Below are 27,938 nucleotides of genomic sequence, written 5' to 3'. Positions count from 1 at the left end.
GTGCTGCCGTCTTCAGAGAGGAGCGTTTATTAATTAAAAAAAAACAACAACAAAAAACGCGTTTCAAGGACAGCGCAATAATTTTTACGTTTTTTGTTATTCGTTTGGTCTTTATTACAAAATACCAGGGGTGGCAGAAGTACTCAGGGAGAGAGAGAAAATAAGACTGGTAAAAGGCATTGAACTCCTTTCATCATGAAATGTACTAACTAAAAGGTAACATTAATGTTTCATAAATTTTAGTTGCCACAACGAAAAAAAACACATCATTGTTATTAACTTAGTTGTAAATAAAATCCTTAAATTTTATTTATACAGCTACACCTGTCGCTCCAGACACGGGCTCATCGAGCCACCATTCAAGCTTGCCCTTTCATCTGAGAGGTTCTTTTTCCATTTATTAACATCACATGCAGACGCACACTGTCAAGTTAACCGTTGATTGAAAAGCATGTTGGTACTACCACTCTGGTGGCGGTGGGGAGGGCTAGTCGATTATTTTATTAGTTTTATTTATTATTTTGATTGGGATGGATGGTTATCTACCTGTTTGCTATCCTGGTCTGCCCTGCTGTAAATGCCCATTTAATCTTATCTGATCTCTATATTTTTTATATTTATCCATTTATACTCATAAACGAGGTGTGATTGTTATTGTTCTTTCAATCCAATGTTCTGTTTAGTGTTTAAAATTGATATAGTACCTTTAAAGTTTTATTTAAAAAAAACAAAAAACAAAAACACAGCCACTTATCTGTATACATACAACCCACGAGGGTAAACATTTTTTTTGTGTCCAAAATATTTGAGACTAAAATTTTTAAACATTTACAAACACATCAGAGGCTAACAGCCAGTGGCAAAAAGTTTGACTTTGTGACGTCAGTGAAAGCTTTATTAGTGATCACTCTTTTGGAAGGGGCGGGGCTAAGGGGCTGTTGTTATTACATAACACGTCCACAAGGGAGAACCCACCCCCATCTTGAGAAAACATGCCACTTGCCAAGTAAAAGAGGCAGACGTGCGTTTCCACTAGACGAAAACAATGTCGTGCGCCAACAAGCTGTTCACCGCTCTCGTCCGGGCCAACAAGGCTACCAAGCTCCGCTGCCTCCCGGCCACGAGATGCAGGTCAACGGCGGCGGCGTCCACTCAGGGGAAGCAGCAGCAGCAGCAGATGGAGGACGGACGATGCGCCGTGGTGGAGGCTGAGCCCGTGGAGGTCATCAGCCCGGGTAAGAGTGCCCACGGCGGGCTGCCGCGAGGCAACATCAGCGTGGACTTCAACAACACAGAAGAAGCTTACAAGAGTAAGGACAACGTGGAGCTGCTCAGGAGTCTGCTGGTCTTCAAACTGTGCACCGTGGACGTCCTGGTGGAGAAGAACAAAGAGGTGAGGCACTATTCATGAGAATGCAAGGTGGACATTGGATCACATCTGAATGAATATAGTAGCAAATTTACCTTGATACTTAGCATTTAATAACATGATGATTTTATATTATTTTTAGTTATTAGTAGTAGTAGGAGTAACATTTAATTGAAATTAATTAGACAGTTTAGAGAAAATAAAATGTCTTAATTTCTTTTAGAGCTGTCAAAATTAATCGACAACTGTTTTTAAGAATCGAATAATCGTTTGGAGCCATTTCTTAATTCAAAATTGTCCAAATCCTCAGCATAACAACAGTAATTGTTCACTGATTTATGTAGTCTTGCATGAAAAAATACTGATCATCTGTGTTTCATCAAAATAAAACATTTGCAAACATCTGCTTTTACTTTGGAAAACAATAACCGAACCAGTAACATAGTACAACATCAATCCCCAATTTTTAATCAATATATGAATACGAAGTGCAAAATAAACACCAGTTATTAGGGGGGAAAATGCTTTTGTAATACACTTTAATGCAACATTAAAATTAATCTGATTAGTCGATTGAATAATCGATTGTAATAATATTTGATAGTGGCAGCACTAATTTCTCTAAATTCTAATTCATACAACTGTAGGTACATAAGAATGTATTTAAATTACTGTTAGCGCCAATAAAATAATTTGTACATTGTGATTGTGAAGCTGGATGTTTCAGTGATAAAGCAAATTACTTGAACAAATACAGTATGAATTTCAGTGATTAAAAAAAAATTGCATTTTATTATCGCAATGAACTTTTTTGTAGTAATTAAACGTTTACTTTTTTCCTTAACATTTACAATTTGCTTCTTTGTTGTATTGTTTCGCTTTTATGTACTTTACTGTATGCCCTGTTTCCAAATCCCAGCAGGAAGTGTGTCAAACAATGTCCCACAAAAATAGACAAAATAACATTTTGCCCCTGTTGTGCATAATGTGGCTAACCTTTAATGCGGGGTATACATAAGAATGTGTTACATATTTACAGTTGATGGCGCTGAGCAAGAAGGTGCTGGGCAAGTGGCTGTTTGAGAAACTGATGAAGATGACCTTCTACGGGCAGTTTGTGGCGGGCGAGGACCACAACGCCATCAAGCCTCTGATCCAGAAGAACCAGGCGTTCGGAGTGGGCGCCGTGCTGGACTACAGCGTGGAGGAGGACCTGACACAGGAGGAGGCCGAGAAGAAGGAGATGGAGTGAGTTCATGCTTTGACGAGACGACTGTGGAATGTGCTGCTTGTTAAATCCCGTCACGTGACGCTTGTTTTGAAACTGAGCGTGCCCATTAACACGCCTATGTGGGTGTAAGTTACGCTGTTATGTAAGCAAAATCGGGAAGGAGGGGTGACTCTAATTCCCTGAAAACAACAAACATTCAATTCTAAAAACAAGACTGCATGTCCTGCTTCCTGCACCACTATCAAAAAAGGCACAACATGTTTGCTACGCACAAACGCAAATCGGTTGCTCACACGAGCTCGCCCTCTATTGGCTGGTCAGGACAGACCCCTCTCTTCTGATTGGCTGGTCGGATTCTTGTAGGGTTATATAAGGAAAAAGGAAACGTTTCGTCACCTCAACACAAACACAGCCGTCTGCTGGTGTCACCCGCAATAAAAACATTGCGTCTTTGGCTGAATGACAATGCAGATAGCAGCAATCGCTTTTGTAACAGTTGTTTACGTCTCTTGTAATCATCTTTCTTTTGCTTTTTTTTCAGTTCATGTGTGTCTCAAGCTGAGAAAGAAAGTCCAGGTGAGTTGTGTACAGTGAGTGTTCCTGGAAAGTTAGTGCAGGCCATGCATGGTATGTTGTTCCATGCGAACATATGAGCTATATAGGTTATATTTGGACTTGCAGGGGAAGCTTGAGAGGACTTGCCCACTCTTGATTCAGAGAAAATTCTGGTTCGGGTTACATGGAGAAAGCGGGATCATATATTACCTTTACCAAAATAGTAGACACATCTCAGTTCAGTTTAGGTCAATGCAAACTGCAAGCTGGAACATCCGCAGCTGTCAGTAGCCATCCAGTTTCATGGAAAATCTTGGAAATGATCATCAAAACTTTGTATTTGGCTGAAAAGCTTCAAATTAGTATCGAGGCTATGGTGGACCAAAAATGCCAACATAAAAAAATAATTAAATAAATGTGAAAATAAAAACAGATATAAAAATATAATTCAAAAATTAAATGCAAAAAATAAATATTAATGGAATAAAATGGAAATTGAATAAAAATTGGAATTTTTATGTTTTTATTTCCGCTTTTATTGCAAATCCTCAGCCCTGCCTAAAATGGCGTCTTTAACCCAAAATGGCTGATATTCTGTTCAATTTTAGACATGCCTCCTTGAGATTTTATGTGCATCCTCTTGTAAATAACAAGTCTACCCAATGTTGTGTCAATTGGTGAAACTTGGTGGCGGATTTCCCCCCATTTCCCCCCAATTTTATAAAAAAAAATAAAAGTAGCATCAAACTACATGCACAAATGGTGTAGGTTGAAAATAGTCACAATTGTATGTTACCTGTTTCTGCTCGTTTGGGCAAATTCGCTTGGAAGAGTTTGTCAACCTTGGAATTGATTTGTTATAGAGAGGATAACTGCTATAGAACGTTTGCCCTGGGACCCCAAAAGTTCTCACCAGGATGTTCACACTGAGAGATCGAACATTTTGTTTTAGAACCATCCATCCATTTTCTTAACCACTTACTCCTCACAAGGGTCATGGGAGTGCTGGAGCCTATCGCCGCTGGCTTCGGGCAGTAGGCGAGGCACACCCTGAACTGGTTGCCAGCCAATCCAGGGCTGTTTAAAATCTTGCTTGTTTATTACAATACCTACTAGATTACAATGACCCTAAAAACTTAGTAAATCCTCTTCATATGTTTTCCTGATGTCAAATCCACTTAGCTCAGCTGACTCCCAGCCATTTTCACTGAAGAAACCACCTTTACTGGATTTTGACTCATTTTGCAAGGTCCACAGAATATTCTGTTCTATTGCTATAAAAACAAGGAACACACCAAAAGAAAGAATAGTCTTTTTTTTTTCATCAAGAAAAAAAGTATATTAGTATCTGTTTCCGTTTTGCAGTAATTAACATTAGAATACAGCTAAGTGTCATCATTATTCACAAACCTGTTGAAAACACGGGAAAACAGCTTGTTGCAACATGGCCATGGTTGATCTCTTATACTCTGCTGCCACCTGCTGGCCGTTTTTCTTTTTTTGTAATAACTACCATTGCTTTACGCGACCTCTTCATGTCAGAAGCTGCATCAAAGCCTTCTGTATGCACTAGCATAAAAAACATTTTAAAAAAAAAATGTATGAATACATTTATGGTAGTGCAGGACAAAGTATTAAAAACGTATTTATACGTTTTTGGGATTGAATGAGTTAATACTTGACTCATGTCCATGTTAAATAAAAAAAAGATTGTTTGCCTTTTTAACCTAACACATACAAACAGTGGCTGTATTTACTCGCTAGACGCTGATCACCGCGAGAAGAAGTACAAGGCCCATCGGCAGTTCGGCGACCGACGCGGCGGCGTCATTAGCGCCCGCACGTACTTCTATGCCGACGAGGTCAAATGCGACAACCAGCTGGACACCTTCATCAATTGCATCAAAGCCTCGGGTAAAATTATAACTGTACCTCCTATACAAACTTATCAGAAATATATGAACTTATAGTATGAATATGACGTTCCTTTCAGGTGGAGCTTCTGCAGATGGCTTCTCGGCCATCAAAATGACAGCTCTGGGACGCCCACAGTTTCTTGTGAGTGGAACACAATGTCCTCCATATTAAAACTCTTTGACTGCCAAAGACGTTTCATGATGATTAGTAAAATTCCAATGGATGGAATGCGATCTTTCATTGAGTAGCCACATTGTATATGTAGTAAAGGCAAACAATTCTTTTTGCCTTGAAAGATGAGTTAAAATGCTCAAAAGCGGCTGGCACTGTGGATTTTTTTGTTTTGTTTTTATCACGCCTGGCAGTCAAAGAGTTAACCAGAATGTGTTTATATAATTGGTTAATAGGTTGTATGATTATTGGTAGCAACGGAAATCTCAATCTGTAATGACAGTTTATCTCATTAGGGCAGTCAATCATTGGCCATTTATCTGGGAATTATCTCAGGTGGTACATTTGAAGTGGGTGCCAACATATATATATATTTTTTTATGATTGTACTTAAAGTTCATTACATGTTGTGTTATCATTAAGTTGCAAAATAAAGTAATCTGCTTGTTGTACAACAATGACACTATGCAGAAAGAGCTTCTACCAGAATAGTGTCAAAATTGAGCACAACAACCAACCAATAGAGAAGATGATGAATGGCAAACATGTTTTGTTTTTCGAACTCTCCAGGAGGGGGGAAGTCAACTTTAAACTTTTCTTTACAAAATGTGATCTCACTAGTCTTACCATGACATTCTGATTAATATTCCAGTTGTGGAATTTACAGCCGTTTTTATCCATCTCAGGGGGCGGCCATTTTGCTACTTGCTGTCGACTGAAGATGACATCACAGTTACTCAGGACTCGGGCAATGACCATTCACAGCTCACCTGTTTTCTGAAGCTGAGCTGTGTTTGGTTGTTGAGACCTGAGCAACTGTGAGGTGATTTTCACTCGGCATCAAGCGGCAAAATGGCTGCCTACTGATATTGACAAAAACTGCTGGATTTTGCTGCTTAAGTCATATTCTACTAACCAAATAATAACCAGAATACCGTATTTAGACTAGTAGGGCTGCATAGAACATGTTGTTGTCAATAAATCTTTTTTTGGAGTCCCTTCACATATCACATTATATCAATTTCAATGACACTTTTATACATCTGTGTAATAATGTGAAATAACCTTTGAAATAGTCTTTCTGCCTTGCGCTACACAGCTTTTCTGTGATCAGAAATACTAATTAAATCCCATGACCAAAGTTTTGTGATAAATGTGTATGCACAGCTCCAGTTTTCCGAAGTCTTGGTGAAATGGAAGCAGGTTTTTAAGTTCCTGGCGGCTCAGCAGGGAAAATCCGAAATGACTGCTTTGGAGCAGAAACTGGAGCCGGGACAACTCAAGGTGCGTGTGGAGGGATGTTCAGTCAAATTAAAAATGCGAGAGTGTGTTTTGCTTTTTATCATTGTGAAAAATAATGTATTTGTAGGAGACTTTGACTAAGCTGGGTGTCGCTGCTGAGGATGACATTGAAAACTGGTTCACTGGAGAGAAGTTGGGACTGTCAGGGTAAGACGTTGCGATACTTCAATTTTTTTATGTGTTGCAGAAATTCCTTTACTGGAATTGTTTATTGTTTTCGATATCTCAGTTATTCATTCCGTAGTAATTAGTTATTTTTTTCCAGAACCATCGATATGCTCGACTGGAACAGTTTGATAGACGACACAACCAAAATCTCCAATCTTCTCATGGTGCCAAACCTTCAGGTATATTTATAAAATAAAATAAAAAACGGAAAGTTGCAAATTTTCTACCCAGATAAGAAGTTTAATTTATTTTTATCTTTCTGACAGACGGGCCAGCTGGAGCCCCTCCTGAGCGCATTCACATCTGAGGAAGAGCGGCAAATGAAGCGAATGCTGCAGAGAGTCGACGTCCTAGCCAACGTGAGGGCAGATATAAAAACAACTTCCGATGTATGTCGTCATGAATAGTCACAGTTTGAATGCTCTGTCCGTGCGCGTGGCAGCATGCCCTGGAGCGCGGCGTGCGGCTCATGGTGGACGCCGAGCAGACGTACTTCCAGCCCGCGATTAGTCGGCTGACCCTGGAAATGCAGAGGAAGTTCAACACGGAGAAGCCAATCATCTTCAACACTTACCAGTGCTACCTGAAGGTTAGATTTCTTACTCACTAATTGGACAGATAGGAACAAACGTTAGCTCAAAAAGTTTCTCCTTTAAATACTATATTGTGTTTCCATTGAAACATACTTATCTATGGTCCAGATGGTTGGGTAAAAGACACACACAGGTTGGTAAAAACATAGGTAGGTAGTAGAGATAGACAAATGTGTTTTTATTTTATTTTATTTTTTTGGGCCGATGTCGATGCTGATTATTTGTAGTCAAGGAGGCCGATAACCAATATTTGGAGCCGTCAAAAAATGGCGTCAAAGTTTTTAAAAATACAAATGTCAATCTTGACTCTGTTGTAATGTCTTAAAGCATGTTTATAGAACAATTTTTCATACTTTTAAAAATGTAGAAGTTTTTTATCTATTTTTATTTTTTTTAATTTTTATACAATAGACATCCTTTTAAATTTCTAACAAAATATTGAGTGCGCTCCCAAGGTTATCAGTACGTCTTAAAATCTATTATTATTATTATTATTATTATTATTATTATTATTATTACTATTACCACCTTATGTTTGAAGTTTATTGAACATGTAAACATAACATATAAACATAAACAAATAGCAAATAAAAATTGGGAGAAAGAAAAAAAATGCCAAAGGGAGTTGGAAGAAGTTAAAAACTTATCTAATCCTACCCCCTTATTCTTTACATCTTATTTCAACAGTAAATTAACACATCACAATAAAAGAAAACGTGCAATCATCATCATGTGGACAACCCCACTTCAACACACGTACAATTGCCAATAGCGCATGTGCATGAATATTAACTCTTTGACTGCCCCACGTTATCAAAAAAACAAAAAAACAAAAACAAAACGGTGCCAGCCGATTTCGAGCATTTTAACTAATCTTTCAAGGCAAAACGAATATTGTTTGCCTTTACTACATATACAATGTGGGTACTAAATGAAAGATCGCATTCCATTCATCGTAATTTTACTAATCATTATTAATCGTCTTCGGCAGTCAAAGATTAATTTCGTTAACGAAAACTCAACAAAAATAATTTTGCCAATACACATTTTTCACCGGACTAAAACTAGACCGCAACCCTTGGGAGGAATAAGCGGTCAAGAAAATGGATGGATGGATGAGACTAGACTAGACTAGACTAAAACTTTCATTAATAAACAATAACTTGGACTAAATCAGTATGCATTTTTGTCGACTAATGAAGACGAGACAAAAATGTACTAAATAAAAAGTGGAGTAAAATCTGTGCACATTTTAGTTCAAGAACAAAGACGAGATGAAAATTATATGATTTTGTACAACCAAGTGACACATCACTTTTCAAATCTGCAGCTAGGGAGTGCAACATGCACAAACATATGGGACAGACAGGAAGTGGATTCATGGTGAAAGGTTAGAAAACTGAAGAAGGAAAAAAAAAGTAAATAATTTACTCCCAAAAACGTATAAATACGATCTATTTTAAATATTACCATGCTCCCAAAGATGTATTTATACGTTTTGGCTTTGATGCAGCCTCTGAGCTGAAGAGAATGCTTGAAGCAATGCTAGTTACTTAAAAAAAAACAAAAAAAAAACGGCCAGCAGATGGCAGCAGAGTATAAGAGATCAAAAAAGTTCTTTCCCCTAGTATTTTAAAAAGATTTGTGAATAATGATAAAACTTAGCCATATTCTAATGCTATTTGATGCAAAATGGAAACAGATTGATGTACTTTTTTTCCTGACGAAAGAAGAGACTCAAATCTTTCTTTTGCTAGGTTCCATGTTTTTATAGCAATAGTACACAATACTCTATGGGCCTTGCAAAATCAGTCAAATTCCAGTAAAACCGCGAAAATGTCCTGGAAGTGAATGAATGAGATAATAGTTGTAAGGTAACATTAATCAAACGTTCCAACAATAATGTTAATCCAACCGCTAGCTAATGCTGGCTAATTTACTAGCGCATAGCATGGAGTGTGAACTTGTTTTTCATCAAAATGATGACAGAAAATTTTATGCGAAATAGTTCAACATTATCTGCTGACAAAAAAAATACACAAGGGTAAAATGATTGTCCTGACTTTAACTAGACTAAAACATCAATAATTTTTGTTGACTAAAACGATACAAATAAAATGTTTTCTTGGACTAAAATCAAAACTATTGAATGCTAGATTTATAGTTGACTAAACGGTATGAGGTTTACTAACTTTGATAAATGGTGGTTTAGTCAGTCTTAAGTATCTGCACTTACAAAATGTAAACAATTCCAGGAGGCCTACGACAACGTGACAGTGGACGTTGAGCTGTCTCGGCGGGAGGGCTGGTACTTTGGTGCCAAGTTGGTGCGCGGGGCCTACATGTACCAGGAAAGAGCCCGAGCAGCGGAGATTGGCTACGAGGATCCCATCAATCCCGACTACGAGGCCACCAACAGGATGTACCACAAGTAAGCGCGCGCTGCTTTGAGGCAAAGTCGTCTTTGCTACTACATTTCTTTATTGTATGGCTTTGTGGCAGATGTTTGGAGTACCTGCTAGAGGACATCGAGCACGGTCGCAAATCAAACATCATGGTGGCCACTCACAACGAGGACACGGTGAAATTCACCTTGGAGAAGTACGTGTTCGTCTGGGATCGTCTTTGTGTCTAGCGTTGCATAACGTAACGTGTGACGTGTGTCGTTTCGCAGGATGAATGAGATGGGCCTTTCACCCACTGAGAATAAAGTTTACTTTGGACAACTACTTGGCATGTGTGACCAGATCAGCTTCCCGCTAGGTATGTTCTGACCCACTCACTGATACCAACAATAAACAGACGTATGGAGGGCTTGCGTCACGCCGTTATGTGACCAGTCGCTTGGTGTTCTTTGAAGCGGTTGACAAGAGGTGGGCCTATCGGAGATATCTCAGGAACAGTTATCAAGTCCAGCACGTGTAATATTCATACATTTGATGTTTCACAAATTGGACCTCAAGAGCAGATAGATATATAGCAAGTAGTTTTGGAAATTCTTCCACATGCAAGTTCTGTGCCAGATAATTAATAGTTTTGGAATTTTCATTTTAGTTAGTTTTTATTTCGTTTTGTTTTTTAAATTTAGTTAGTTTTAATTAGTTTCCAGGGTGATTCTTTTAGTTTTATTAGTGGTGTCAGGCAATTAAAATTTTTAATCGTAGTTAGGCAAGGCAAGTTTATATGTATAGCATATTTCATACACAAGGCAACTCAATGTGCTTTACACAAGGAAAGGCAACACATAAGCATCAACAAACAATAGTTAACATTCAGAGGAAGTAAAATAAAAATAGGTTACAAAATTTACTAAAAGTTAATTTTCCATTACTTCAATAGTTAACTCACGAATAATCTCAAATTTTATGTTCTAAATGTAAAGTTTTCATACTCTTGTTAACAAAAGTGGAAAAAAATGAAAGTAATTGAAATGAAATATGGCTACATCTTTTAGTCATTTCATTGGAATTCACAAAATTGTGTTAAAATTAAATAAATAATTTGCACTGTAAAATACAAGTGTGATACTACTGATTTTTGTTGAGGTCATCATTCTGCCACTAGATGGCGAGCTATCTAATCTTTAACATGAATTAACTTGTGAAATTGTGCACATTTTTCAAATTGTAAAATACAACTTGACACCAGTCTCCACAAATATATGCATTGTTATTAAATCTATTACTGCTAAATTTTGACTTGGACATGTTGACTTGTGCTGCGTTGCGACTGGAATTCCCCAGTACAGGCTTTTCAATTGAGTCATTAATTGAGCGTTTAAAAAAAAAAAAAAGTGTGGCGTTAAAGGAAGTTTAAATTAACGCAGTAATTTTGACACCCCTAGTTTTTATAAGTTTATTTTAAAAATGCCTAGTTTTAGTTACTTTCAGTATTAGTTTTCGTTTAAAAAAAAACTTGTGTATTACTTGTGTGCAATATTTAATAAACGCCATGTTAAAAAGAAAAAAATAACGCATTTCTTACCTCGTGTTGCATTTTGGTTGAGTTAAAATGAAAAAGCAGGCGAGCCGAACCATTAGAGCCAAAAGTCAAGCACGCAAAATTGTCGCCTAGGAGCGACGTCATCTAAAGGTGCTTTTCTATTGGCTGCTTCTGAATGACGTCACTTCTGTGTGACACACTCCTTGTTCCGGATAAGATCAAAATAAGATCACATTTAAAATCAAGACCAAAAGCTCATGTATTAAATGAATTACCAAAGACTAAAATGAAGGAAATTTCGCTATAATTATAGTTAGTTTTAGTTTTGTAAACGTAAAATGTATGTTTGTATGTATTTTATTTTCTTAACGAAAATGTATTTCAGCTCTGTTTATTTTATCGTGAGAGGCAAGTGCGTCATCCATACGTAAACGATCAAAAGCATTGACTGGCCACAGGTTCGCAGATCCTGGGCAGTGACTTCACCAAAACGCATCTCCTCAGGTCAAGCGGGTTTCCCGGTGTACAAATACGTCCCGTACGGCCCAGTGGATGAAGTCATCCCGTACCTGTCGCGCCGCGCTCAGGAGAACCGCGGCTTCATGAAGGGCTCGCAGCGTGAGCGCAGCCTGCTGTGGAAGGAGCTCAAGCGGCGCTTGCTGGTGGGGAAAATATTCTACAAGCCTGTTTACTGAGTCGCCGGAGGCCATCTTGAGCCCAGTACCCCATCTTGGGATGGCGGTTGTACAACTTTACAACAAGGGTACCCTTATTGGTTATGTGCAGTTTTAGTTTTACTTTTGAGTCCTTCAAATGGTTATTAAACAAGCTACTCTAACGTTCTCGTTGGCCCTTTATTAGTCATAAAAATAATTAACAACAACCTACTAAGTTCAACTTAAGCCATTAAGCCACAAAAAGGTTTATTTCATTTATAATAGGTAACTAACAATAGTTTAAGTTGTGTGATCATTATTTGGCAAGCAGGAGCTGCCCCCTTCCATTTCTAAGAAGTTCATTTATGACTTAACAACCAGAGTGGCTGCTCACTATTTGGCAAGTTATCTATTATAGTTAAGATTGTGATTGTTCATGTAAAGTTTGCCAGTTTATCTGTTTGCTAAATAGTAGGCTCACTACTTTGCCCTGTCAAGTGTTTATAAACAGGTTGCCAAAGTCTTGATAGGCGCTTTGTTAATAATTCATTAGCAGTTATTTATTAACAAAGAAGTGGCTGCTCACTATTTGGCAACTTGCCAAAGTAATTTTGAAAAGTACAAGCAAGTAACTATTAGATGACGAACATAATGATTGGCGCACTGTTTGGGAAGAAAATAATGAATGGACACAATTTCTAAGGGTGCTGCTCTTATTGTAAAGGTTTTAAAATTGCATATAATGCATAGATAAGTTATTTTCTTACGTACTTCTGAAAAGGTGATTTTGTTCTCTTGTATTGCTGTCACTCCAACATGCCTTAATACTTTACGCACAAGATTAGTGATGCAGGGATCCATTTGATGTTGATATGTGTAATTATGGTGCAGTGAATAGATTTCAGTTGCATAGAAACATTCTGTGTTGTAGTAAATGCAGCATGACTGTGTCAATAAGTCTATTTTTGTCCATTTGTCTGAGCCAAAGAGTAGTGTTACAATGTTACATTTCAGTTGAAGCATAGGTATAAATATGACAATGTCATCAATTTCTCATACAGTGGCATAAGAGTTAAGAGACACATTATCACACAAGGATAATGGTCAAACATGTTGCTCTTTTTGTTCATTTGTCTTTTTGTTGCTGGTTGATCACAATTTTGTACAATTGTAAAAATATTCTTTTGATTTAATTAATAAAAATCATTCATGAACCAATGTTGACCTGCATTTTTTTTCTTTGTTGAATGTAAGATCAGAATTGCACATTTTTTATTATTGTGATAGCAAAATAAGAGGCACCATGCAATTGCATTCTGTAGTATGTTGTAATGTTAGTATTATATTGTATAATGTCATTTATGATAGATAGAAATGGATCATGCATTGAATAGTTTGTGATAGAGTGTGCGGTGGTAGGTCACTGACAAAAGTATTGAGACAATGTGGAAGGGAAGAGCATGTGGTTCTCCATTAATGAATGTTTTTTCTTTTTCTTTTTTTTTTCTAGCGTTTTGTTCGACAGCACTGTTCTGTTTAGGGTGCTCAGTTTAATTTGGATGTTTGTTGACTTTGGAATACAACAACAACCTCTGTCTCAGCCAATCAGGACAAAGCAGGATTCTTTGACTTGTTTTGTCACTCACGACCTGCTGGTGTGTCAGTGCTCATCTTCAGGTAAATTCACATCTCTTCTCTGGTTACTTTGGCGAATGCTAGCCATTATACTGTAATATATAACAAAATAATTATTGTTTTTTACATTAAATGTGACAGGATGCCAAGAATGATCACTAAGGGAGACATCTTGTAACAAAATGCCTTTTTGTCAATAGCCGAACAAACTTTTGATGTCTATTTTGGGTATTTTAACGTGATATAATATTATATAGTGTGGTGTGAAATGTGACTCTTTCCATTCCCAACTATAAATATGTTTCAAGTGTAAACATGGGGATTGTCTTTCACTGAGCTCAGTTGTACTCTCTATTCCTGTATCTCTCCTGGCTTTGCTCCCCTTATTTGTTATCTGTTTTCAAATGTCATTTCAGGTTCTTCTAGTGGACTTAAAGAGGTTGTATCTGACATTGCTACAAGGGCTAAAAGGGGGAGGGGCACGTGTCTGACCCCTGGCGAACGTTCGACGGTACGCCGGCGCCATCTAATGGTCATAGGATGAGTTTCCTTAAGGTAATACACAACTGACATTCTCAATGTGGAGTATTCTTTTAGCCATTTTAACTAAAATAATAAAATGAAATTACTTCATTCTATTGTGAGCAGCTTTAACCTAAAATCACAATCAGGACACAAAAGTGAGTACTTCACTGTCAAAATCTCACAAGTATTTATTTTTGAGAACAATAATTTTCCCTTTTTGGTCATAAAATAAAAATACATCTTCAAGAAAAAAAATAAAAGTGCAAAAATATATTTAGAAAGCCACTAAAATTTAGCTGCATTCCTTTCGTTGTGTTCTACACACACACCCACACACACACACACACCCACGCACGCAAGCTAGCTTACCAAGGAAGAGGTTTTCCACCCAAAAAGCGTGGCAGTAAAAGGTCTCCTTGTGAATTCCCGAACTTCTAAAATCACATTTAGACGGGTTTACAATCGCGGACAATTCAATGTTAGATACCAAACAAATGAACTAAGTTTCCTTACCGTTTTTCTTGTTTTACATCCAAAATACACAGTAGAAATCAGTAGCCAGTGCTCATTGTATTTGCGAAGTTAAGCTTCAGTGAATATTTCAGAGCACTACTTCCGGTTTCTTTACTAAATAAACTGCCGGTTTTCAAAATAAAATGCATACGACTAAAAAAATAAAATACAGTAAGTTCAAATAATGATTGGAAATGAATAACGATGATTTGATACTCCTCACAAGGGTCGCAGGGGTACTGGAGCCCATCCCAGCCGGCTTCGGGCAGTGGACGGGATATACCCTTAACTGCCCATTTGAAGAGTGACCCAGAAGGAAAATGGTACTATCCAGACTGTCGTGAAGGACGCCTCCTCCAAAGTTTGCAGAACCTGAAACGTTTACAGCTATTGTGTGATGATCAGAAATGACTTCCTGAATAAAAGAATAAAAAACATCGGCAATGTTTTATTTTTATTACATTTTAAATTCACATTTAATTTCTTATCCAGGTCATCTTAAAAATGTTTCACATAAATATGCAGTCAAAAGGGACAACTGATGGGCACAAATATGTCAAGGCACGGCAAATATTCCAGCTGCAATGGTCATCTCCAGGTTTAGTTATTAGTCAATTAGAGAATTTGATGTTGCCCTGGGTGAACACTCATCAGAGAGACTCCCCAGGGTGCCATTTAGGAACCTTTCTAACTGCATATGCATTTTCTTTTACAAGTCAAACAGGACAAAACGAAGGTTTTAATTATCGGGTCTGAAACTCAGAGAAATGTTTACCCAAATTAAAAGCATTATGTCAATCCTTCACAAGTTAAAAACCTGGGTGTTATTTTCAACTCTTCATCCTGGTTTTTTGTTGGAACAATGCTTATTTGTGGGATGTGGGATTATTGGGTAGTGGCTGGGCATGTATGGTGGATTGCTGGGGCGTGTAGTCAGGAGGTGACTCTTCCCCTGTGTTGCTGGCGCCTGCAACGGCAATCTCAGGTGTAGTGGAGCCCCTTTGCCACTTAGGCCCGTCTCACCTCCCGGTGAGTCCAAGCAAGTCCATTGGTAAAAGTGGGCCTAATTGGGTTGGGTGGGAGGTAGGGTGGAGGGAGTGGGTGGTTGGCCTGGATGTTTTTTTTTGTTTTTGAATTTTACATTTGTTTATTTATCTATTTATTTATTTATTTATTTATTTATTTATTTATTTAGTAGTAAAACATCTTGTGTTCCAGTTTTATGATAAGGTGTTATAGAAATAAAGTTGACTTGACAAAATCTATGGCACAGGTGTAAAAGTCCCGTCCTCGAGGGCCGGAGTCCTGCATCTTTTAGAAGTTTCCTTTGTCCAACACAGCTGATTCAAATGATCAACTCATCAGCACGCTCTGCAGGAGCCTGATGATTGAATCGGGTGTATTGAAGTAGGGAAACATCAAAAACATGCTGTACTCCAGCCCTTGACAACCAGACTGACACCTGTGAATGGGCAGTCACTTCACTATTTTACTTTTTGGAGCTCCACAGCTTGCTGTTGGAACTTTTTTTTGGGCTATACTTTTACTGAAGCAGATAACAGATTTGTACCGTAATAATGAAATTGCAACAATCAAAAATGTGTGATGTGAACCTCGGACAAAAAACAAAACAAAAACAATTTTATCCCAGTGATAGATTTAGCTGTTTTTATTGTGAATGTGGTGTTTAGTAGTTGCGTAGTGTTTAATAGTAAAGCTGTGGGTGGTTTGTGAGGGGAGGTTTGCTTACGTTTACAGTGCAGCAGATAAAAGCGTCGCCATATTTAGTGACCAAGCAGGTGACACATTTTGGGTTCAAAATAGCATATTTTGCCGAAAGGTGAGTCATCTTTAAGCCTGGAGACACCTTTTCAGCCGTACGTGCACATCATGGATGATAGGAAGGCGTTTGAAGAGGAGTACTTTATTCAAGATTATAATCATATCGCATATTGAAAATCCCTTTCAATCAATCATTCATTCACTTACTGGTTATGAACTTCACACGTGTTGCATAAATTGGTCTCATAGTTTTCACGAGCCAAATGAAATCACGACTCGATGGGATAAACAACTCTCGGTCGCCTCTAGGGGCAACACAGCTGTTTAATTTTTTTTTGTTAGGCATACGTAATTAATCGTTAAAATGAAGGAGCTACATTTAGAAGTTTGCGATTTGTTTGATTAGATGAAGGACTAATAATTTGTTCAAACACACGCAGTTTAGACTGGTCTTTGTACAACAAGGACAGGTTTATTCACTATTACTACAACATATAAGTTCAATGCAGTATCTAAACTACAGTTACTTTCAGGAAAAGATACGCATAGAACACAGTGAGTGGTTTTGGCACAAGTCATCATCAACACTTGCCCATGGCACACATAAGAAAATACTAAATACAAATAGATACAACACAAAAATGTAGATTCTTTAAAATCACTGTTCTAACTACCTTGAATAATAATTATGGACAATGTAATTGAAAAACATGGCCGATGATAGTCTTCAAATAATTTTAATCTGCAGTCAGTCTCCCCTGTTAGGTTGATGTAACATTTTTAATAAAAAAGGGGAAAAAAAGAAAAGAAAAAAAGGGAGTAAACTGGGACACGTACAATAAACAGTACAAGTTTACATATAATAGTTTCATTCAGCAGGAGATGCAATTTTTGCACCATCTTTTAAATGTTAATTCAAAATGAGATCATAAAGATTCACTCATCGCTGCTATTCTCACCAGCACACCTGTGCCTACAAGCTTTGTCCTTACTTGGAAATCTTTGACCACAAACTGAACAGGTAAAAGGTTTCTCACCAGTGTGGGTTCTTGTGTGTTGTTTTAAGTGTCCCTTCTGAGAGAAACTCTGGCCACAAACTGAGCAGGCAAAAGGTTTTTCTCCAGTGTGGGTTCTTGTGTGTTGTTTTAAGTGTGCCTTCTGAGAGAAACTCTGGTCACAAACTGAGCATGCAAAAGGCTTCTCTCTAGTGTGGGTTATTTTGTGTTGTTTTAAGTGTGCCCCCTGAGAGAAACTCTGGCCACAAACTGAGCATGTAAAAGGTTTCTCACCAGTGTGGGTTCTTGTGTGTATTTTTAATTGTGTACTCGTAGCAAATTTTTGCCCACAAGGTGAGCAGGCAAAAGGCTTCTTACCAGTGTGTGTTCTTGTGTGTATTGTTAAGCTTCCCTTTTGAGCAAAACTCTGGCCACAAACTGAGCAGTCAAAAGGCTTCTCACCTGTGTGGGTTCTTGTGTGTATTGTTAAGCTTCCCTTTTGAGCGAAACTCTGGCCACAAACTGAGCAGGCAAATGGTTTCTCACCAGTGTGGGTTCTTATGTGTTGCTTTAATTGTGAAGCCACTGTAAACTTTTTATCACAAACTGGGCAGGAAAAAGGTTTCTCACCAGTATGGGTTCTTATGTGTGTGTTTAAGTTTGTATTTGTAGAAAATGTCTGACCACAAACTGTGCAGGCAAAAGGTTTTTCACCAGTGTGGGTTCTTGTGTGTCTTTTTAAGGTTATATTATGAGCAAATGTTTGACCACAAACTGAGCAGGCAAAAGGTTTTTCACCAGTGTGGATTCTTGTGTGTCTTTTTAAGTTTATATTATGAGCAAATGTTTGACCACAAACTGAGCAGGCAACAGGCTTCTCACCAGTGTGTTTGCTCGTGTGCAATCTTAAGCTTCCCTTTTGAGCGAAACTCTGGCCACAAACTGAACAGGCAAAAGGTTTTTCACCAGTGTGGGTTCTTGTGTGTATCATTAAACTTTGCTTTTCAGAGTATTTTTTATCACAAAATGAGCAGGCAAAAGGTTTCTCACCAGTGTGGGTTCTTATGTGTGTTTTTAAGCTTCCCTTCTGAGCGAAACTCTTGCCACAAATTGAACAGGCAAAAGGTTTCTCACCAGTGTGCGTTCTTTTGTGCTTTTCTAAGTTTGCCTTCTGAATGAATTTTTGCCCACAAACTGAGCAGGCAAAATGCTTCTCACCAGTGTGGGTTCTTTTGTGTAGAATTAGTACTGCATTCTGGGTGAATTTTTGCCCACAATCTGAACAGGCAAAATGTTTCTGACCAGTGTGGATTATTTTATGTGCATTTAGGCTTGCATTACGAGCAAATTTTTTATCACAAATTGAGCACGCAAAGGGTTTCTCACCAGTGTGGGTTCTTTCGTGCGTTTTTAAGCCTCCCTTCTGAGAGAAAGTCTGGGCACAAATTAAACAAGCAAAAGGTTTCTCACCAATGTGGGTTCTTGTGTGTATTCTTAAACCTCCTTTGTGACGGAAACATTGGCCACAAATTGAGCAGGTAAAAGGTTTCTCACCAGTGTGGGTTCTTGTGTGTATTTTCAAGGTTACACTGCGGGCAAATTTTTGACCACAAACTGAGCAAGCAAAAGGTTTCTCACCAGTGTGGGTTCTTGTGTGCAATATTAAGCTTCTCTTCTCAGAGAAACTGCGGCCACAAACTGAACAGGAAAAATGTTTCTCACCAGTGTGGGTTCTTTTGTGTACATTTAAATGTTCTTTCCGAGCAAATTTTTTGCCACAATCTGAGCACTCAAAAGGTTTCTCACCAGTGTGGATGCTTTTGTGTGCATTCAAATTTCTTCTCCAGGCAAATCTTTTGTCACAAACTGAGCATGCAAAAGGTTTCTCACTAGTGTGGATTCTATTGTGTTCCTTTAGGTGTGACTTACTACCAAATTTTTTGTCACAAACTGAGCACACAAAAGGTTTTTCACCAGTGTGGATTATTTTGTGTGCATTCAAACTTCGTTTCCAAGCAAATTTTTTGTCACACACTGAGCACGCAAAAGGCTTTTCACCAGTGTGGGTTCTTGTGTGACTTGTTAAGCTTCCCTTCTCAGAGAATTTTTGGCCACAAACTGAGCAGGCAAAAGGTTTCTCACCAGTGTGGTTTCTTGTGTGTCTTATTAAGCTTGCATTCCTAGAGAAACTTCGACCACAAATTGAGCAGGCGAAAGTTTTGTCACCGGTATGGCCAATCATATGTCTTCTCAATTTATACTTGTAGCCAAAAGTTTTTCCACACTGAGAACATTTCCAACGTTTGCTGTCAGTGTGAGATGTCCTATCACCTTCAGACTGTTCATCGTCATCAGTGTGAGAAGAGAGTGACAAGTCGTCGCCATCTGACATTGGAGCTAAGTCTGCTTCTGATCTTCTTGAGCTGCTGCTTGGAAGCTTCACTCCTGGCAACTTTGTGAAATCTTGCTCATCTTCTTCAAGTTGAAGCGGCTCCAAGTCCTCCTCCCCTTTAACGCCAGAGGACACTGGCTTATGCCCCTCAGGACGAAGATATTTTTCATTGACGTCTGCGGGACAAAAGACGTAAAGTAAAAGTCAGTCTGTTGTGACTTTGATGTTGTGTATCTTATATTTTAGATTATTGTTTATTGTTATTAGGGATCCTCATTAGCTTATACCAGAGTGGTTGCTGTTCATCCTAGAGTCACAGATAAAAATCACAATTCATGTGAACATTACTCCATCACATTAAAACAAATAAATGCAAACATTACAATAAAAAGCAAAAACACTGCTTGCACTCAACATGTCTAAAACAAATGAAAAACGACGTCAAATACCAAGTAACAAATGGATATTTTCAGATTAAAAAAATAGAACATAATAAGAGAGTAGATTTGATAAATGACAGCTAGACAGTCAAAACACGCTCGTTGGTGCAGTGTACATACGTGCTGGTCAATGTATGTAGTGTTGTACATTAGGGGTGTTAAAAAAAATCGATTCGGCAATATATCGGGATACTACAGCACGCAATTCTCGAAATCGATTCAATAGGCAGCCGAATCGATTTTTTAACATCCATTTTTGATGGAAAAATATTCAACAAAACATCTAACTTTCACACCTTAATAAGCATGAAAGAATATTATATAAATGGAACATTAAGCCTTTATATTTTATTTCAACGCTGTTCAAACATGAAAAAGGTTACAACCTGTTTGTTAAATACAGTGGCTTACAGTTATAAGACTGAAGTTTCAGATTAATAAATAATACATTTCCATACAAATCTTACAGTGTGCATGTAGAAGTTTACTGAATGGTTTTTCTAAATTTGAGTAAAAAAAAATTGCAACAATCGACTTGTAAATTCACATCGGGATTAATCGGTATCGAATCGAATCGTGACCTATGAATCGTGATACGGATCGAATCGTCAGGTACGAGGCAATTGACACCCCTATTGTACATACACATTTCATCTTCCTGTGTTATATAAAATTATGAAACCTCACTGAATGTTATTTTTTAAGACTATTCCATATGTCAAAATGAAACAATGAACAGCACAACCTGTCAAGCATCACTAGTCCTACAGAAGTGTACCGTAGATTGTGGTGTGAAAGTGGACAGAGAGATTTTTCATGACTCGCCCACAGCTAAATAGTCGAAAAGAAGTTTGAAGTTGAGTTTTTAGTGATATTTATTATCAATTAGTTACACAAACATGATCAATAAACCATGCAAAACTTTATTGTTGATGAAAATACACCTCGAGTCTGATGTACAGTGTTCCCTCGTTTTCCACTGGGGTTAGGTTCCAAAAAATACCCAAAATTCGTGAAGCTGTTAGCTTGATGTTTTAAATTTATTATACGTGTTTTAAGGCCCAAAAACCCGCACCACACAGTTTCTACACTTCTCTCGAGGCATTTACATTTTCTCAAATTCTCTCTTGTTTAAACATTCTCAATGTTCAAACTTTCATAAATGTTATAAAATGTGTATATTACTGTGTTAAAAAAAATAAAATAAAAAATCTTCAAAACAGCAAAGCCATGAAAAGTGAACCGCGTTATAGCGAGGGAACACTTAATTTAAAAAAAAAAAAAAAAACATGGCCTCTTTGTCGCCGACAGCCTGACTAATTTGCCGTTCCTACTGATCACTTATTAACAAACCAGGGTTACTCAAATTTGATATTTATTTAGCTGACAAAAATTGCTATTGTGGGTCTGATGTCACTTTAGTTCCATTGAATAAAATCTATGGGAAGAGATTTGTCTAAAATCTCACTGTTTCAGAGGAAAATAGTTTGCTGACAAGCTTGTTGATTAGCTATCCAAAAATGAAAAGCAGTTGGTTGTTAATTACATGCAAATGTGTTTTTTGTCTTCTGTATTTATACTTGTTTAACCAAAAAGTAGGCTATATACTGTACAGGTAGGTTTTTATTTCTATCCAAATACCCGATTATTCGTTAGAATTTTCAGCAGGATATCCGAATACCAAAATATTTGATAGCTGCAACCCTAATAATATTAATTTTGAGTTGTTTTGAGGCACGCCCACACAACTTATTTCACCAACCACCCCTGTCAAAACTAGATTGCACCCCACAAGTCATATTGCACATGCTGCACCCCAACTTCAAATTTTTGCCAACATAAATAATCATTTATTATTATAAAGTCTGTTTGGTCCAAAATGAGCTTACATATTTTTTTTATTTGTCTTAATATTTTCAAATGTTTAAACATTTTTTTGCTTTGAACAAAAACATAAATAATCGTTTTGAATAATCGTGATTTCAGTTATTACCACAATAATCGTGATTATTATTTTTTCCATAATCGAGCAGCCCTAGTAGTTGATAAAGTTAACTTGTTTTGAGGTTCTTAAGTATTAGGTTATAATAAATGTTTTGACTTGACGGTAGTAGGCAATTACAGTGGCATGAAAAAGTATCTGAACCTTTTGGAATTTCTCACATTTCTGCCTAAAATCACCATCAAACGTGATCTGATCTTTGTCAAAATCACACAGATGAAACAACAGTGTCTGCTTTAACTAAAACCACCCAAACATTTACAGGTTTTCATATTTTAACAAGGATAGCATGCAAACAATGACAGAAGGGGGGAAGAATAAGTAACTGAACCATCACATTTAATATTTTGTGGCCTCCCTTTGGCAGCAATAACTTCAACCGGACGCTTCCTGTAGCTGCAGATCAGTCTGGCACATCGATCAGGACTGATCTTGGCCCATTCTTCTTTACAAAACTGCTGTAGTTCAGTCAGATTCCTGGGATGTCTGGCATGAATCGCTGTCTTGAGGTCATGCCATAGCATCTCAATGGGGTTCAAGTCTGGACTTTGACTTGGCCACTCCAGAACGTGTATTTTGTTCTTCTGAAACCATTTTGAAGTCGATTTGCTTCTGTGTTTTGGATCATTGTCTTGTTGCAGCATCCATCCTCTTTTTAGCTTCAACTGTCTGACAGACGGCCTCAGGTTTTCCTGCAAAACATCCTGATAAACTTTTGAATTCATTTTTCCATGAATGATTTCAAGTTGTCCAGGCCCTGAGGAAGCAAAACAGCCCCAAACCATGATGCACCCTCCACCATGCTTCGCGGTGGGGATGAGGTGTTGATGTTGGTGAGCTGTTCCATTTTTCCTCCACACATGACGTTGTGTGTTCCTCCCAAACAATTCAACTTTGGCTTCATCAGTCCACAAAATATTTTGCCAAAACTTCTGTGGAGTGTCCAAGTGCCTTTTTGCGAACATCAAACGAGCAACAATGTTTTTTTTAGACAGCAGTGGCTTCCTCCGTGGAGTCCTCCCATGAACACCATTCTTGGCCAATGTTTTACATATAGTTGATGCATGCACAGCGATATTGGACTGTGCCAGTGATTTCTGTAAGTCTTTAGCAGACACTCTAGGGTTCTTTTTTACCTCTCTGAGTGGTCTGCGCTGAACTCTTGGCGTCATCTTTGGTGGGCGGCCACTCCTTGGGAGGGAAGCAACAGTGCCAAACTCTCTCCATTTGTACACAACTTCTCTGACTGTCGATTGATGAACATCCAGACTTTTAGAGATGGTTTTGTATCCTTTGCCAGTTTTATACAAACCAACAATTCTTGATAGCAGGTCTTCCGACAGCTCTTTTGAGCGAGTCATGGTGCACATCAGACAATGCTTCTCATCAAGACAATTCTAACCAGGTGTGTGTTTTATAGTGGGCAGGGAAGCTTTAAGCCACTCATCAGTGATTGGGCACACACCTGACTTAAATTGTTTGGTAAAAATTGGTTTCAATTGCTCTTTAAGTATCCTTAGGCAGAGGGTTCAGTTACTTATTCCTCCCCCTTCTGTCATTGTTTGCATGCTATCCTCATTAAATTATGAAAACCTGTAAATGTTTGGGTGGTTTTAGTTAAAGCAGTAGGGGTGTCACGATTCGCCAACTCCACGATTCGATTTAAATTTCGATTTTGGGGTCACGATTCGATTTTTTTTTCGATTTTTTTTTTTTTTTTTTTTTTTTCTCCGCTCCCCCACTTTATAACACAGAGGCATATGCTTCTGTAGGCTAAGGCTAGTCTATGATCATTGGTTCTATTCATTGTACAGTAAATCTTATTTCAAAAGATCGGCTACATATAGGTGATGCAATTTCCATATTATTTTTGTGTAAATTTATGTAATATATGATAATTGACATTAGGCAGGAATGATCAAATTCAAAGAATTTATTTACAATATAAAGTTAACCGTCTTGTTCTTACTGAAGTGTAAAATAAAAAATAAAAAAACAAAAACAAAAAGTCACAGTGGGTGCCTGCCATCTATTGACTGTTTTTGGTTACAACAGTGTGCTGTGCGTTCCTCTTAAAATAATGTGCAATGTGCAACAACAACAAAAAATATATTGTATCCAAAGTCATGGAACAAATACAGCCTGAACAAACTATATCCCAACATTTACAGTTGCTGGGCATACTGTAGCGTGGTTCAAGTACACTAATTAAATGTTTGAATCCAGCGTTTTCCAAGGCTGCAGGTCTGCTGCTATAAATAGACCTATGGATCTGGCGTTTCGCGCGAGCTGAAGTGTGTGGAAGTTTCACTGTAAATGAGGATGAAATAGTTGGTTGGACCGTTGTTTTCCCACTTCTAGTTGAATTTGATAAATCTAAATCTTTGTGATGCCTGCGTAAATGTCCCGTCATGTTTGTCGTGTTTCCCGTTGTTACGGCTGGCGGCTCGGGCCATTCAGTTTGAATGCGCCAGCGCGACACTCTGATTGGAGGACTGTGCCAGCGCGACACTCCGATTGGACGACTGTGCCAGCGCGACACTCCGATTGGACGACTGTGCCAGCGCGACACTCCGATTGGACGACTGTGCCAGCGCGACGCTATTGTGTATCCGTGTATTATACCCCTATTAGTTATTGTTTCTCCTCCGTTCTGTCAGTTCTGTCAAATGCGGTTATTATTTGTTCACCTTCCACTTTCACTCCCTTGTCAAACCCCTGCCTGAAATTTCAATTAAAACTACTCAGATGTTAAAGTCGACCCGTGTTTATCTACTCTATATTTTCTGTTATTGTGTTACTTCCCTTCCCCTTGACGAGCCGGGCGTAACACCGTGGCCGAGTACAGTACGCGCACATAGCATATCTTGCAACTGTGGTCTTTTTATCGACAACGTGAACGTTGTCGACATAACTCACCGGGAACGCAAAATGTTTCCAAACTGGTGACGAGAGAAGCGGGAGCGGCTTGAAGCACCATTGCTGTGTCTGTCCGCGCTTGCCATCATGACTGCAGGAGAAGTCAGCTAACAAGTGCCGTTAGCTAGTAGCTGAATGGCTGCGTCTCATTTGCTTTCCTGGGAGGTGGCGGTGGCGGCGGTGGCGGCGGGCGCGGGGGGGGGCATCGAATCGTGTGTCCTCTCTTCTATTTCGATGCTCGAAATCGTGACGTAATTTCGATCGATTTCGATAAAAAATCGAAATCGTGACACCCTTATAAAGCAGACACTGTTGTTTCATCTGTGTGATTTTGACAAAGATCAGATCACGTTTGATGGTGATTTTATGCAGAAATGTGAGAAATTCCAAAAGGTTCAGATACTTTTTCATACCACTGTACCTTTAAATTCGTAGTTACCTAATAACCTGAGGCTGAGTACAGTACATACTGGTGAGGAAATGTCACATCTCAGGCAATAATTGCATCATTTCATTATCATCATTATAGTAATTATTTTCTGCAAAACACGACCCTCCGCAACTTATAGCGCAGTATCACTTCTGAGGAGACATTGGCAAGAAAATATTAAAGATGTAATTTAAGTAACAAAATGTATGGGCTGAGTTTGCAAAAATGTAAATAGTATAAAAGCAGGATACTTTAAGATTGAATAAATAATGAAATAGATTGAAATATTAAATTCGATAAAATAAATATAAAAGAATGGAGGTAAAATAGCACAAATGCAAAAAGTAAAAAAAAATATTTACTCCAATTAATTTACTGCAATGGGAGGAAATATTGTCAGTTGACGAGCTAATGTGTTCCTGTAATCATTACGACTGTTTTTGTGATGTATTGTGATATATGAACAGCTAAATAAGGATCCCAAACCAACGTGAACACATTTGACACTGCTCGCTTGCTGTACTGACTCACTAGGAATGTAATGGGATCAAAAGTAAAACGTTCGTCTTTATTAAAACCTGTAGAACTAAAATAGTTTCTTTATAATGCGTCAACAATTTTTATAATTTATTTTATCTTTTGCGCATGCGCGTCACCGATCGTGCCGGGTCACCGATAGAGTCTTGACACCCCCGACAGATTTGTGTAATATCCAAAGATGGTTGACCTGTTTTCATGTCAAATGCTTATTTTTTTTATTTTAATATCTTTAAATTGTACAACGATTTTTGTATCTGGTATGTATACAAGACGTATTCTTAAATGTAAAGCTGTGTTGAACTGTGTTAATAAAAGCTTTAAAAAAAAACAAAAACGAAAGAAAAGAAAAGAAAAAAAAGGCCCCCCGACAACAAATTAAAAAAAAAAAGAAAAGAAAAAGAACAAAAAAAAAGAATTCATCTTTTTCAGATCTCAGAGGTACCTAAACTGAGAAAACTGTAAACGTAACGCCACAAAGCGTTTGTTTACAGATTCCTTTCAAAATACAAACGTATTGTTGAAAAGCATTGATAAAAATAAAGTGACAAACCTGCTCTGTTCAACACAACTCGAGGCTGCTTGCTGACGGCTTCCAGCAGTCGACGTTGTCGCTCGTTCTCCTCTTGTGCTCCACAAACATCCTTTGCGTGCATGACGTTCCTTCTTGCGCACATTTCCACACGAAATTCACGACATTTTACACTCGCCCTGGCGTCTGCCGAGCCAAATTTGTCGAAAGCAAACGCGTCTCCTTGGGCGGCTAGTAAGCTAAACAAAGCTGAAAAATGTCGACGGGAATTTCTGAGACGACTAGTTTAGCCGGGTATGAAATGTTCTTTTTGACTTCAATAAATTAGTGACGTCAACAAACCCACGGTGTCGAAGTTTGAGTTTGTCCAGGACGAATTCAGGATTAATTACTGTGTGACACGTGTGTGGCTAAGATACTTAAGAGGAGCTGCAAACTGGAATGGAGGATTTTCTGTCACGTGACATCTACGGCAACTCCACTTGGACAAAACCCACGTCGCTGGGCTCCAAGTGGACGAGTGTGGTCTGTCAATACGTTATTTTTCTTTTTTCCCTTTTTTTTCTTTTTTTTTTTTACTGTTTGTGTGATGTTTTTTTTCTTTTGTATTTTACATGTTTGGCTTTTGATTAAAATTTGGTCAATTAAAAAAAATAAAAAATAGGAATTAAAAAAAAAAAAATGGGACTGTCAATACGCTGTGACCCTGCACGATCGGTGACACGCATGCGCAGAAGATCTCACCATTTTGGATCGCTAACTACGGCAGCCCCTATGGACAATAAGCGATGTGCACATTAAGTTTGCGCATGCGTGGAGGAAAAAAACGAGGCTACCATCAATTTGAATGTCAGAGATTAGAGTGGTGACAATCTTTGCGTAACTGTACACTTTAAAGCTTGCAAATCAACTTCCCCGATGTCAGTAAACCACATGCTATGCATGTTAATAAAAAAACAGCAACTTTCCAGCGGTTGAAACGTTTCTATCAGAGCTGATTCCATTGGATCCAATTCATTTTCAATGACCGTTGGGTAGTTTCGCCTACCCAAAAACTACCCATAATGCACCTTGATTTCAAGATGCGCACATCGCTTATTTAAGCCGCTGGTAGTACGCACGCATGCACGAAACATCGCTATAAACGAGTGTCTCGTGAGAGGAAGCTCGTGTTTTGGAGACTCTGGTTCGATTCCAGCATGAGCCTAAATAAATATCACTTAAACTGTTCAAACGTTGCTTTTGGAGTATTCTAAATTCAGTTTAATAAGAAATCGACACCATTACATGACTAAATGAGTTTTGGTTTTTTATTTGATATGAAAGTCAATA

At 38.1% G+C, this 27,938-nt stretch overlaps 2 protein-coding genes and 2 long non-coding RNA genes across 4 annotated transcripts; 2 read left to right on the top strand and 2 right to left on the bottom strand.

Annotated features, from left to right (window-relative positions):
* Positions 1–83: 83 nt before the first annotated feature.
* LOC144002788 (proline dehydrogenase 1, mitochondrial-like) lies at positions 84–13,122 on the top strand. The gene is made up of 15 exons (XM_077498349.1): positions 84–216; positions 319–1,393; positions 2,409–2,617; positions 3,142–3,176; positions 4,920–5,069; positions 5,149–5,213; positions 6,411–6,527; positions 6,613–6,692; positions 6,811–6,892; positions 6,980–7,072; positions 7,156–7,302; positions 9,562–9,737; positions 9,809–9,907; positions 9,981–10,069; positions 11,753–13,122. The coding sequence occupies exons 2-15, from the start codon at positions 1,046–1,048 to the stop codon at positions 11,941–11,943; spliced, it is 1,881 nt and encodes a 626-aa protein (XP_077354475.1). The 5' UTR covers positions 84–216; positions 319–1,045; the 3' UTR covers positions 11,944–13,122.
* Positions 6,872–14,669, bottom strand: LOC144002790 (uncharacterized). Its single transcript, XR_013278810.1, has 3 exons — positions 14,578–14,669; positions 14,434–14,498; positions 6,872–7,233 (listed from the first exon to the last, which is right to left on the bottom strand). It is a non-coding gene; the product is annotated as an uncharacterized LOC144002790 (long non-coding RNA).
* Positions 13,589–15,039, top strand: LOC144002791 (uncharacterized). Its single transcript, XR_013278811.1, has 2 exons — positions 13,589–14,094; positions 14,804–15,039. It is a non-coding gene; the product is annotated as an uncharacterized LOC144002791 (long non-coding RNA).
* A 1,770-nt stretch (positions 15,040–16,809) lies between these two features.
* On the bottom strand, positions 16,810–27,030 carry LOC144002513 (uncharacterized). The gene is made up of 2 exons (XM_077497814.1): positions 26,628–27,030; positions 16,810–19,922 (listed from the first exon to the last, which is right to left on the bottom strand). Exons 1-2 carry the CDS (start codon positions 26,749–26,751, stop codon positions 17,296–17,298), a joined length of 2,751 nt encoding a protein of 916 aa, XP_077353940.1. The 5' UTR covers positions 26,752–27,030; the 3' UTR covers positions 16,810–17,295.
* Between the last annotated feature and the right edge of the window lie 908 nt (positions 27,031–27,938).

This window comes from Festucalex cinctus, chromosome 15 (assembly GCF_051991245.1).
Source record: "Festucalex cinctus isolate MCC-2025b chromosome 15, RoL_Fcin_1.0, whole genome shotgun sequence".
Classification (NCBI taxonomy): domain Eukaryota; kingdom Metazoa; phylum Chordata; class Actinopteri; order Syngnathiformes; family Syngnathidae; genus Festucalex; species Festucalex cinctus.
Note: the sequence above shows the minus strand (reverse complement) of the source record. Positions and strands in the feature narration are given on the sequence as shown.